This window comes from Ranitomeya variabilis, chromosome 2 (genome assembly GCF_051348905.1).
Source record: "Ranitomeya variabilis isolate aRanVar5 chromosome 2, aRanVar5.hap1, whole genome shotgun sequence".
NCBI lineage: Eukaryota > Metazoa > Chordata > Amphibia > Anura > Dendrobatidae > Ranitomeya > Ranitomeya variabilis.
Window position 1 is genome coordinate 338,763,508 of NC_135233.1, and position 12,730 is coordinate 338,776,237.

The following is a 12,730-nucleotide window of genomic DNA, read 5'->3' on the forward strand; positions in this document are numbered from 1 at the left end:
CAGCAGATTTTTTGTGAGATAAAACATTTCATTGCCTGTTTTTAATGTTTTACCTCCAAAGAAAAATATATTTGTGATCCCCTGCTGTCCTGTCTGTATACTCTTTTGCTTCCTCCCCTGCCCAGTAGATGAGGTATGATCAGACTATGTCCCTGTACGGTCAGACACAGCCATTACACAGTACACAGCAGGGGCGCGTGTATAAGATTATCGCAGCACTGTAAGCAGGTCATTACAATGCAACAGCGGAGTCGACAGGCAGGATAAACAATTTACTTCTACTTTATTCACTTAACAGTTAAATACGGGAAAGATTATTATCACAGATAAATCGCACAAGAACAATATTCACAGTATCATTTACAGGCAATTACGTGTATCTACTATATAATTGTCTAAGGGTCACTTCCGTCTGTCTGTCCTTCTGTCTGTCACGGATATTCATTGGTCGCGGCCTCTGTCTGTCATGGAAACCCAAGTCGCTGATTGGTCGCGGCAAAATGGCCACGACCAATCAGCGACGGGCATAGTCCGGCGGCAAAATGGCCACTCCTTCCTCCCCGCAGTCAGTGCCCGCTCCATAATCCCCGCAGTCAGTGCCCGCTCCATAATCCCCTGCAGTCAGGGCCCGCTCCCTACTCCCCTCCACACAGCGCTCACAAAGGGTTAATGGCAGCGGTAACAGGCCGCGGGTAACGCACTACGTTACCGCTGCTATTAACCCTGTGTTACCAACTTTTTACTATTGATGCTGCCTGTTATGATCAGGTGACCTTGGAGCCGCATAAAACTTTCTCTGGAGTCGGTGGAACCTGTACTGACCGCAATCCTGAACTAACACCGCAACTAGAAGTAGCCGTGGGGTGTGCCTAACACGAACCTAGACACCTCGACGCAGCCGGAGGACTAAATACCCCTATAGAGGGAAATAGGAATGCTACCTTGCCTCAGAGCAGACCCCCAAAGGATAGGCAGCCCCCCACAAATAATGACTGTGAGTAGGAGAAGAATAGACACACGCAGGTAGAAACAGGATTTAGCAAAAGAGGCCACTCTAGCTAAATAGGAAAGGATAGGACAGATTACTAGGCGGTCAGTATTAAAACCCTTCCAAAAATATCCACAGCAGATAATACAAAAAGTTCCACAATCTAACTAAAGACATGGAATGTATATCTGCCACTCCAGAGAATCCAACAAGACTGAGAAAATACTGACACAATCAAAGCTGGACAAGAAAACACAAAGAATAGCACTGAATTGTGAAGCACACTGCATGTGTGCCACAGGAAAAAAAAAACCCAGACACTTATCTTTGCTGATTTGGCAGAAAGGCAGGAGGAACCAGGCAGATGTCCATAACCTCCCAAGAACAATTGACAACTGGCAAGGACAAATGAATCCTGCACGCCTAAATACCCCAGTCAGAACTGCAGATACACCTGACCAGGGCTGCAACTCAGGGGCAACTGCATCACCACCTACAACCACCGGAGGGAGCCCAAAAGCAGAATTCACAACAGCTGCCTATGCAGCATCAATAGTAAAGAGATCTAATGTTAAAAATAACAATAAAAAAAAAAATCGTTATATACTCACCGTCCGTCGGCCCCGGATCAGGAACAGTCCTTTCCCGCTCCTCGCGATGCTCCGGTGACCGCTCCATGCATTGCGGTCTTGCGAGACCGCTACGTCATCATCTCGCGAGACTGCAATGCACTCTTGGGACCGGAGCGCATGAGGAGCGTCGGTAAACGCTTCGCCTGCATCCGGGGCCAACGGAAGGTGAGTATATAACTATTTTTTATTTTAATTCTTTTTTTTTTTTTAACAGGGATATGATGCCCACATTGCTATATACTACGTGGACTGTGCAATGTACTACGTGGGCTGTGCAATATACTACGTGGGCTGTGCAATGTACTACGTGGGCTGTGCAATGTACTACGTGGGCTGTGCAATGTACTACGTGGGCTGTGCAATGTACTACGTGGGCTGTGCAATGTACTACGTGGGCTGTGCAATGTACTACGTGGGCTGTGCAATGTACTACGCGGGCTGTGCAATGTACTACGCGGGCTGTGCAATGTACTACGCGGGCTGTGCAATGTACTACGCGGGCTGTGCAATGTACTACGCGGGCTGTGCAATGTACTACGCGGGCTGTGCAATGTACTACGCGGGCTGTGCAATGTACTACGCGGGCTGTGCAATGTACTACGCGGGCTGTGCAATGTACTACGCGGGCTGTGCAATGTACTACGCGGGCTGTGCAATGTACTACGCGGGCTGTGTTATATGCTACTTGGGTTGTGTTAAACTACGTGGCTGTGTTAAGCTATGTGGGCTGTTATACACTTCGTGGGCTATGTTATATACTCTGTGGGCTGTGCAATATACTTCGTGGGCTGTTATATACTCCGTGGGCTGTGCAATATACTCCGTGGGCTGTTATATACTCTGTGGGCTGTGCAATATACTCTGTGGGCTGTGCAATATACTTCGTGGGCTGTTATATACTCCGTGGGCTGTGCAATATACTCCGTGGGCTGTGCAATATACTCCGTGGGCTGTTATATACTCCGTGGGCTGTTATATACTCCGTGGGCTGTTATATACTCCGTGGGCTGTGCAATATACTCTGTGGGCTGTGCAATATACTCCGTGGGCTGTTATATACTCCGTGGGCTGTGCAATATACTCCGTGGGCTGTGCAATATACTCCGTGGGCTGTGCAATATACTACGTGGCTGTGCAATATGCTACGTGGCTGTGCTATCTACTACGTGGGCTGTTACATACTACATGGCTGGCCGCGAACAGTCAGCGACAGGCGCAGTCCGGCCGCGAATTGGCGCGGGATTTGAACCATGCTTCGTTAATTGGTCACGGCCGGCCGAATCCTGTGTATTCAATGTATTATTCTAAAATCTTCATAAATAAACTACATACATATTCTAGAATACCTGATGTGTTAGAATCGGGCTACCATGTAGTAGAGATACACTCACCGGCCACTTTATTAGGTACACCATGCTAGTAACGGGTTGGACCCCCTTTTGCCTTCAGAACTGCCTCAATTCTTCGTGGCATAGATTCAACAAGGTGCTGGAAGCATTCCTCAGAGATTTTGGTCCATATTGACATGATGGCATCACACAGTTGCCGCAGATTTCTCGGCTGCACATCCCAAAGATGCTCCATACAAGGCAGGATGGATCCATGCTTTCATGTTGTTTACGCCAAATTCTGACCCTACCATCCGAATGTCGCAGCAGAAATCGAGACTCATCAGACCAAGCAACGTTTTTCCAATCTTCTACTGTCCAATTTCGATGAGCTTGTACAAATTGTAGCCTCAGTTTCCTGTTCTTAGCTGAAAGGAGTGGTACCCGGTGTGGTCTTCTGCTGCTGTAGCCCATCTGCCTCAAAGTTCGACGCACTGTGCGTTCAGAGATGCTCTTAGGCCTACCTTGGTTGTAACGGGTGGCGATTTGAGTCACTGTTGCCTTTCTATCAGCTCGAACCAGTCTGCCCATTCTCCTCTGACCTCAGGCATCAACAAGGCATTTCCGCCCACAGAACTGCCGCTCACTGGATTTTTTTTCTTTTTCGGACCATTCTCTGTAAACCCTAGAGATGGTTGTGCGTGAAAATCCCAGTAGATCAGCAGTTTCTGAAATACTCAGACCAGCCCTTCTGGCACCAACAACCATGCCACGTTCAAAGGCACTCAAATCACCTTTCTTCCCCATACTGATGCTCGGTTTGAACTGCAGGAGATTGTCTTGACCATGTCTACATGCCTAAATGCACTGAGTTGCCGCCATGTGATTGGCTGATTAGAAATTAAGTGTTAACAAGAAGTTGGACAGGTGTACCTAATAAAGTGGCCGGTGAGTGTATATTGGTTAGTACATTACAAGATATATGTCCTCAAGATCAGTTCGGGCTCTACAATCCAACCTTGGTCTAACCGGGAAGAGGACAAACACTATATAGCGGAAACAGTCTTGCAGCTTTCCTGGCCCTGACAAAGTCTAATAACTCTTTCCGGCCCACTTTAGGGCATGTGCACACGTTGCGGATTCCATTGCGCATTTTTCCGCAGAATCCGCAGTTTCTGCGTGGAAATTTCCACAGCATGTGCACTGCGGATTTTGTTTTCCATAGGTTTACATGGTACTGTACACCGCATAGAAAACTGACATAGATCCGCAGGGCCAAGTCCGCAACTTGTGCACATACACTAAGAGTCAGCCGGACCCTGTCTCATCTGCAGTGCCCACACCCTGTACCATAAGTTTCTGCTGAAAGTAATGGTCCGTCCCACGCATCTCCTTGTTGTCCGGCCCAGGCTCGGGTCTCTGGCTGGATATCCTCAGGGCTTCTTCGGTACTTGACCGACTACAAGTGTCTCCTTGGCTGTTGACTGGCATTGTTTGGGTCTTTGGTGTTTGACTATCAATGAGTCTGGGCCTTGCTGGTCCACACGTCTGTGGCCAAACCTTAAAGGGACTCTGTCACCTGAATTTGGAGGGCACAATTTTCAGCCATAGAGGCGGGGTTTTCGGGTGTTTGATTCACCCTTTCCTTACCCGCTGGCTGCATGCTGGCTGCAATATTGGATTGAAGTTCATTCTCTGTCCTCCGTAGTACATGCCTGCACAAGGCAATCTTGCCTTACGCAGGCGTGTACTACGGAGGACAGAGAATGAACTTCAATATTGCAGCCAGCATGCAGCCAGCGGGTAAGGAAAGGGTGAATCAAACACCCGAAAACCCCGCCTCTATGGCTGAAAATTGTTCCCTCCAAATTCAGGTGACAGAGTCCCTTTAGGCCATGTTCACATTTTGCGGTTTTTACCGCGGAACCGCAGCGATTTTGATGCTGCGGGTCCGCAGCAGTTTCCATAGCGTTTCCATTTACATGTAAACCCTATGGAAACCGCAAACCGCTGTGCACATGCTGCGGGAAAAACCGCGCAGAAACGCAGCGGTTTAAAACCCGCAGCATGTCACTTCTTTGTGCAGAATCGCTGCGATTCTGCACACATAGGAATGCATTGAACCGCTTACTTCCCGCATGGGGCTGTGCCCACGTTGCGGGAAGTAAGCGGCTAATGTGCGGGTGGTACCCGGGGTGGAGGAGAGGAGACTCTCCTCCAGGCCCTGGGAACCATATTTGGGGTAAAAAAAAGAGTAAAAATAAAAAATCATGTTATGCTCACCTCTCAGCGCTGCACGCGGCCGGCCGGTCAGAGTTGCTGTGCGAACAGGACCTGCGGTGACGTCGCGGTCACATGACCGTGATGACGCCGCGGTCACATGACCGTGACGTCACGAAGGGTCCTTCTCGCTCAGCATCTTTGGAACCGGAGCGCCGCGTGCAGCGCCGAGGAGATCCGGACATCAGAGGGTGAGTATAACCAATTTTTATTATTTTTAACATTACTATTGATGCTGCATATTGCTGCATATGCAGCTTCAATAGTATAGGAGCAATCCCGCAGCGGAAACCGCGGAACAAACCGCGATAAATCTGCAGGGATAACCACAGCGGTTTTGCCCTGCAGATTTATCAAATCCGCAGAGGGACGCCGCAAAGTGTGAACATGGCCTTAACGGCTGCTGGAGCTGCACCAGGACCAACCGTCACTTCCCTTGGTGCCAACTGCCTCTTTTCAGCCTGGCCATGCCTTTTTATATTTAGTCGCTGCAACACAGGTGTCACCTGACCTGGTGTCATCCTTGAAACTCTTCCCCTGGGGGCCATGTGCTTCCTTATTGGTTCCTGCTAACACAATTCTTTCTTTTTTACTTTCACTTTTGTCCAGCAGATGGCGGTGTTTGCTTACAGTTACTCAGTCTCTCGTCTGTCTCTACAGCATAGGAACTTTTTTTTTTTAAACACATCATGGGAATTATTCCAAAATCTGTTGATTTAAAATGAACTCTGTTCATGGGAAAACCTCATTAAAGAAAAAAAAAAAGCATCCAACTGTTGTGCATGTTCATAAAAGGAACCTGTCTGCAGGATTGTGCACAGCAACCTGCATTATGAATATCTAATCAGATCACCACATGAAGACCCCCACAGGCTGCCCTGCAACACGGGCATATCATTAACTAAAAACTGAAAATAAAGATTAAACAACAACCACAAGACAGATTTCATCACCAGATATCTTTGTAATCAGTATAATGACACTGACCTGACACTGTGTGTAGGTTACTGAGCACAGTCCTGCCGACAGGTTCCCTTTACATGTTATGACTATTGATTAGATTTTTGTACATGGTCGTCTCATATGAGTCTTTGCCCAACTGCTTCCATTATGTAACAATAGATGTCTGTACATATTACATGTTCATGAATGAACGACTTCCTTCCTTGTGCTAAGATGGTGCTTGGTTTACCACCTGGGCCAACCTCTGGCACTTGTAATCCCTTTCAGTATTCGCTGCAACCTGAAATGTATGAATGATTCTCTAGGGTTATCAGGATGATTGGGATCTTCCATCGTGGTTCCTTGGCTTTTATACATTCAGATATACCCTAATTAAATTGTCTATGTAGCTGCCTGTTCTCTGCAGTAATTGGTTATTTCTGCACCTTCAGGGCATTCACAAGTTTTATACACAGTGGAGGAATATTGTAATGATTTGTTAGAGACCCGGCCGTCCCCCGTGATTCTTCATCTTTGTTCAAACCCTGCAGACTGTAAGCTGCCAGCGCTCCATTGTTAGTTTGGACACCATGTTTATTTGTATCCTGTATGTAACCCAGAGGTGTCAAACTGCATTCCTCGAGGGCCGCCAACAGGTCATGTTTTCAGGATTTCCTTAGCATTCCACAAGGTGCTGGAATCATTCTGTGCAGGTGATTAAATTATCACCTGTGCAATACAAGGAAATCCTGAAAACATGACCTGTTGGTGGCCCTCAAGGAATGCAGTTTGACACCTCTGATGAAACCCCTTCTCACGTATTTCCCTTTTTTTTTTCTTTTTTATGGGGGGGGAATGCAAATGCATATCTGAATTTTAGATGGCACTTTACGTCCTGCCTGAAGATCATACCATAGAGCCGGGGTGGGCAATTAATTTTCCCGAGGGGCCACATGAAAAACTGTGACTGTTGTGGATTGCCAAACCAATAGGCTGAAAGTCTGTTAATTATTAATATTAACATACAATATTAATATAAAATACTTATAGTCTATCGCTTAATATTGAGCAGAATTAAAGGGAACCTGTCACCACGTTTTTGGAAGATGGGATAAAAATAGCGTTAAATAGGGGCAGAGGTGGGCGTTACATTAGTGTGTTTGTTATGCGTTTATTACCCACCTAAGTTGCCGAAATACCTTTGCAAAGTCTCCGTTTTCGCCTGTCAATAAGGCTGGTCTGGTCAAAAGGGCGTGTTGTCTTCCCCCAGATTTTGCGTAGTTTTCCGTTGGTGGCGTAGTGGTGTGCGCATGCCCAAGGTCCCGAATCCTCTGCCAGGGGATTTAAAAGAGCGCGCTGTTCGTTATTTCATTGGTGATCGGTGGGAGCGGCCATCTTCCTTTGGCCGCGCGTGCGCAGAAGCGGCGCTCTGCTGGCCGCGGCTTCAGGAAAATGGCCGCGGGATGCCGCGCGTGCGCAGATGGATATCGCGGCGGCCATTTTCCTGAAGCCGCGGCCAGCAGAGCGCCGCTTCTGCGCACGCGCGGCCAAAGGAAGAAAATTATTATGAAAAAATTTACAGCACATTCTGCATATATTTTTGGAGTCAGTCCATTTTATTCCTCCTCCACCAAAATGGCCGGCTCTAACTCTTGCTCCATGACTCTGACTCCACATCTGTCTGTGAATATGTCATAAGTGTTGATCTTTTGACAACAAATGCTAGCTCCTTTTACCCTAAAGCTTTATGCTTCAAACAAAATACCTATCTGACCTCCGGGACACTCGTGATAATGAGAACATGGGTCCTGGGACCTCTGCAACATTTACACACTAATTTATATAAGGGAGGGGTTTGTGGGGGTTCATACTGTATGTAAGGGGGCTGTGTGGGGGCTCATGCTGTATGTAGGGGGCTGTATGGTGGCTCATGCTGTATGTAGAGGGTCTGTGTGGGGCTCATACTGTATGTAGGGAGGCTGTGTGGGGCTCTTGCTGTATGTAGGGAGGCTGTGTGGGGCTCATGCTGTATGTAGGGGGTCTGTGTGGGGCTCATGCTGTATGTAGGGAGGCTGTGGGGCTCATGCTGTATGTAGGGAGGCTGTGTGGGGCTCATGCTGTATGTAGGGGGTCTGTGTGGGGCTCATGCTGTATGTAGGGGGTCTGTGTGGGGCTCATGCTGTATGTAGGGAGGCTGTGTGGGGGCTCATGCTGTATGTAGGGAGGCTGTGTGGGGGCTCATGCTGTATGTAGGGAGGCTGTGGGGCTCATGCTGTATGTAGGGAGGCTGTGTGGGGGCTCATGCTGTATGTAGGGGGTCTGTGTGGGGCTCATGCTGTATGTAGGGGGTCTGTGTGGGGCTCATGCTGTATGTAGGGAGGCTGTGTGGGGGCTCATGCTGTATGTAGGGAGGCTGTGTGGGGGCTCATGCTATATGTAGGGACACTGTGTGGGGCTCAGGCTTTATATAGGGGATGTCTGAATGCTCAATTCTGCTTAATATTTAGTGATAGAATTAATATAAAATAATTAGCATATTAATATTTAGCAGAATTATGGTAATTTCACTTAAAATTAATTCCTGATCTAGAGGAAGGTTTTGGCTAATCTAAAGAAAAAATCCATCCTTCCTAACTCCACATCTGGTCATCAGAATAAAATCCGGGATTGGCGACCGATAACTCGTAATCTTGTCACTGAAGGAAGGAAATGAAGGCCCTGGGCTTGATATTTGTCACCTGAAATGAAACCGCGTTTATTTTTTTATATTTGGCCGGTTTTCCCATTTGGCTAGAAGCCTTGGCTTGTATACCTTTCCTCGTACACATGCTTACATTTATCAGTCTTGCCTCATTTGCCTCTTCTCGTCTTCCACTAAACGCCAACATCACGAGCCGTCACTACAAGTTCACAGGTTTACCCGCGTGAAGCAATATTGATATTTTCCTGTAGTCACGGGTTTCACGCATACACGCGTGTAGTTTCATCATCTTCTTGCATGACGGACTTCTGTAAATAATGGCGCTGACATATCCGTCATCGTGGATTATGCCGGCGTGTGCTGACTGTCCCCAAAATAAACCTTCATGGAAGATGTGTCCTGTGGGTGATCGAAAGATAAATCAGAACTGATTAGCACATCGGCAGTGGAAAAATCAGCATCTACCAAGACAGATTATATAAATGTGATCTCTGATTATGGGGTTTTCCTGTTGATTCTGCGACAGGGATGTTGGATTTCCTAGAATTAAAGTGTTTTATTTTAGCTTTTACCGAACATCTGAACTTCCCTCTCTCTCCTTTCCATTATTTATTGTAGCTAATAAGTTTTTTTTCGTCATGCAATGAATGAAATTAATAAAGATGTTTTTTTTTTTTTTATTAGTATGCATGTCTCATAATAAGACACACCATTTCCTGTTTTTAGACTTATCCAAAAACCGCTTTGCAGAGATCCCGCTCGATGTCTGCCTGTTTGCACCGCTTGAAACCTTAAATTTATATCACAATTGCATCAAGTGCATTCCAGAGACCATCAAAAATCTCCAGATGTTAACCTACTTAAATATCAGGTACGTGGGCTCGGGTCTGTAACCTTACACTGACATCGTAATAAAGTTCTGCCTGGAATCAATATTAAGGGGGACCTGACAGCGAAGATGTGCAGCCCGATCCACAGGGGGCATGATTTCAGCCCGATCCACAGGGAGCATGATTTCAGCCCGATCCACAGGGGGCATGATTTCAGCCCGATCCACAGGGGGCATGATTTCAGCCCGATCCACAGGGGGCATGATTTCAGCCATGGAGGTTTGACTCTGAAATGCTGCAGGAGCGAGACACAGCGAAGACAAATAGGACCGGCAGGTCTCAGTGGCTTCTCCTCGCCCTCTCCCATGGAGTGACAGGTCTCTCCCGTGTACATGTTTAGAGAGATACATGCTGCCCGTGGAGCTGGTCTTGTGTTCCTTAACGTGGGTTATCCCACCACTACAAAATATATACCGTATATATATATATTTTTTGCGATGGGGCGCATACAAACATCACAAGAATGGGCGGACCTGTGTCCTTGTGTGCAAGGAGCGGTATTTGCTCTTACTTGCTGTGCATGCGCTACTACTGCTCCATCTGAACTGGGGGCGTCAGACCCATGTGTTCATGATCAACGGGACCCTCAGTGATTAGTAGTTATTGTGGGACAACCTTACTAATATTGAATGCTCCTACCCTTTAATGACCTGTGAAGTAAATGTCACTATGAGCCTTTTGGAGGCTCAGGAGCTCAGCCTGCTCCATACCGAACACATACCGGCTGTGTTACACAGCAAGCATCTGCACAGGCCAATGCAAGCTTCGACCGCTGCTGTTAACCATTTAGATTCCCCTGTTAATCTTCCTTAAATGGCCTGATTGCCGGTGCGATCATGGAGACCCGAATGGGATGCTGTGGCAGCCAGGGTCTGGCTGAAGGCTCTCGGGGCTGTCACTTTTCTTTTCCTTTGAAGCTCGGCCACAGGTTGTGCTTCATAAGAGAACTGCAGGTGCTCTCTATACTGTAATGCTGTGGTATTGTACTACTAACATACTGTAATAAAACTTTATCCATAATATTGCAGTTCAGGGTATAAGTGATCAATGAATTGTAGTTTTTTACTGATTTAATCAAAATAATCTTCAGATTCAGTTGAGAAAGAACAGTTGAGAAAGAACAAGTATGAAAAGTCATCAGAACTTCTACATTTTGATGACTTTTCATACCTGTAGAAAGTTGAGTAGTGGCAGCATTCACATTTGTTGTCCTTCATGGAGTACAGGGCGTAATCTGTATCACAAGTCCTAAGTTACTACTAGTGTGAAATTGACAGAACACCACGTGACTCGTAGAGTGCTATTGGCTTTTTTATTCTACAATCTAACCTTTTTATTTTCTCTGTTTAGTCGAAATCTTTTATCAACGCTGCCAAAATATCTTTTTGACTTGCCACTGAAAGTTTTGGTTGTCAGTAATAATAAGTTAGTTTCCATTCCTGAAGAGGTTGGAAAATTAAAAGACTTAATGGAACTGGTATGTAAATTTCCCTGTTTTAATTTTTCTTTTTTTTTTTTTTTTTTTTTTTAACCATCTTGATTTTTTTTTTCATTTATTTTCATTTTTTTACCCTATTATTCTAGGATGTCAGCTGCAACGAAGTACAGATTCTTCCATCACAAGTAGGAAAGCTCCATTCTCTTCGGGAACTAAATTTGAGAAGGAATAATCTTCAAGTCTTACCAGATGGTAAGTCTCCATTCTATCTTGGAACTTTTGCCTTATGCTTATTTTTTTTAATACTTCATATCTTTGTATTGCCATTCAGAAACTTAGATGCAGTTAAAGGGGTTCTCTAATAACATAATAAATTGGCGCTATTACAGAATTCTTAGTCAGGTGTCAGGAACCACTGTAATCTGAAGAAACGCTGCTTCCGAGATCTGTGTCTCAACTGTCTGAGGCAATGAATCGTAAGCAGACATACCAGAGATGACATGGAAACGCTGTGACAAGAGAAGAAATATATTTTCTCCTTTTTTGATTGATCATGGAGGGCTAGGGCTGGAAAAAAATCCTTTGCTCAGTTGGCCGAGTAGAAAATGCCCTTTTCCAGCAGCTTTGATATGTGCTTACGATATGGCTCCTCTGCATTTAGGACACAGGTCTCTGGAGCGGTGTTTCTTCAGGCTGCAACCATTCCTGACATGTGACAAAGACTGGGTGCTACATAGCTTGGGCCATTTTATTACATTCTTGGAGAACCCAACACCTCCCTACCCATTAAGGAAGTGTTATAACATGGTAGGAACAATATTTGTCTGTCATCTGGAACTTTTTTGCAGGCTGCTACTTTATTACTCTATAAGTCTTGAAGTTATGTTGAGATATTGACAGAATATCTTAGTTCTCGTGGCCTGATCTGGCGTTTATAAGGGGTGAAATATACACGATAGCAATAGCGATCAGTTCTTGAAGTTGATAAGAAAAAATGGGTAAGTGAAAGGATACCATAAATTATGGCAAGGGGCAATTTGCAATGGCTAGATGAGTGGGTCAGCGCTATATTCTAATCAGGCTCGAATGGCACTGGGGGTGTGTCAGTGCAGTGACATGCCCACAGTCCCCTGCAAGTATAATTTACATATGGATTCATTGGTAGATTTCTCAAGACCGACACATCAGATCTCCGGAAACAAAAAAGAAAAAAGTATAATTTTTGTTGTGGGACCATTGCTGAAACAGCAATACTGCTACCTTCATGTACAAAATAGGTTCTGACTGGTTCATTTCAAGAGGTTAAAATTGTTGTATATTTAAAGGCGCAATTAATTTTTTTATTTGTGGATTCAGTTACTTAGTATTGTGAAGTGAGAAAATGAGCAATAAAAACGCATACAAATATCTGACAACATCCACTGAGCACGGGAGCTCAGTGGATAGCACTGCAGCCTTGCAGCGCTGGAGTCCCGGGTTCTAATCCCACCTTGGACAACATCTGCAAGGAGTCTGTATGTTCTCTCCGTGT

General features: G+C 45.8%; 1 protein-coding gene across 3 annotated transcripts in view; it reads left to right on the forward strand.

The window, feature by feature from the left end:
* The window catches only part of LRCH2 (leucine rich repeats and calponin homology domain containing 2), a 111,067-nt gene that overhangs the window by 33,138 nt on the left and 65,199 nt on the right, over positions 1–12,730 (forward strand). For all 3 annotated transcript variants that reach the window (XM_077285385.1, XM_077285383.1, XM_077285384.1), the window contains exons 2-4: positions 9,598–9,742; positions 11,112–11,238; positions 11,346–11,451. In XM_077285385.1, coding sequence (XP_077141500.1) covers positions 9,598–9,742; positions 11,112–11,238; positions 11,346–11,451 — 378 coding nt within the window. The remainder of the gene's footprint in view (positions 1–9,597; positions 9,743–11,111; positions 11,239–11,345; positions 11,452–12,730) is intronic.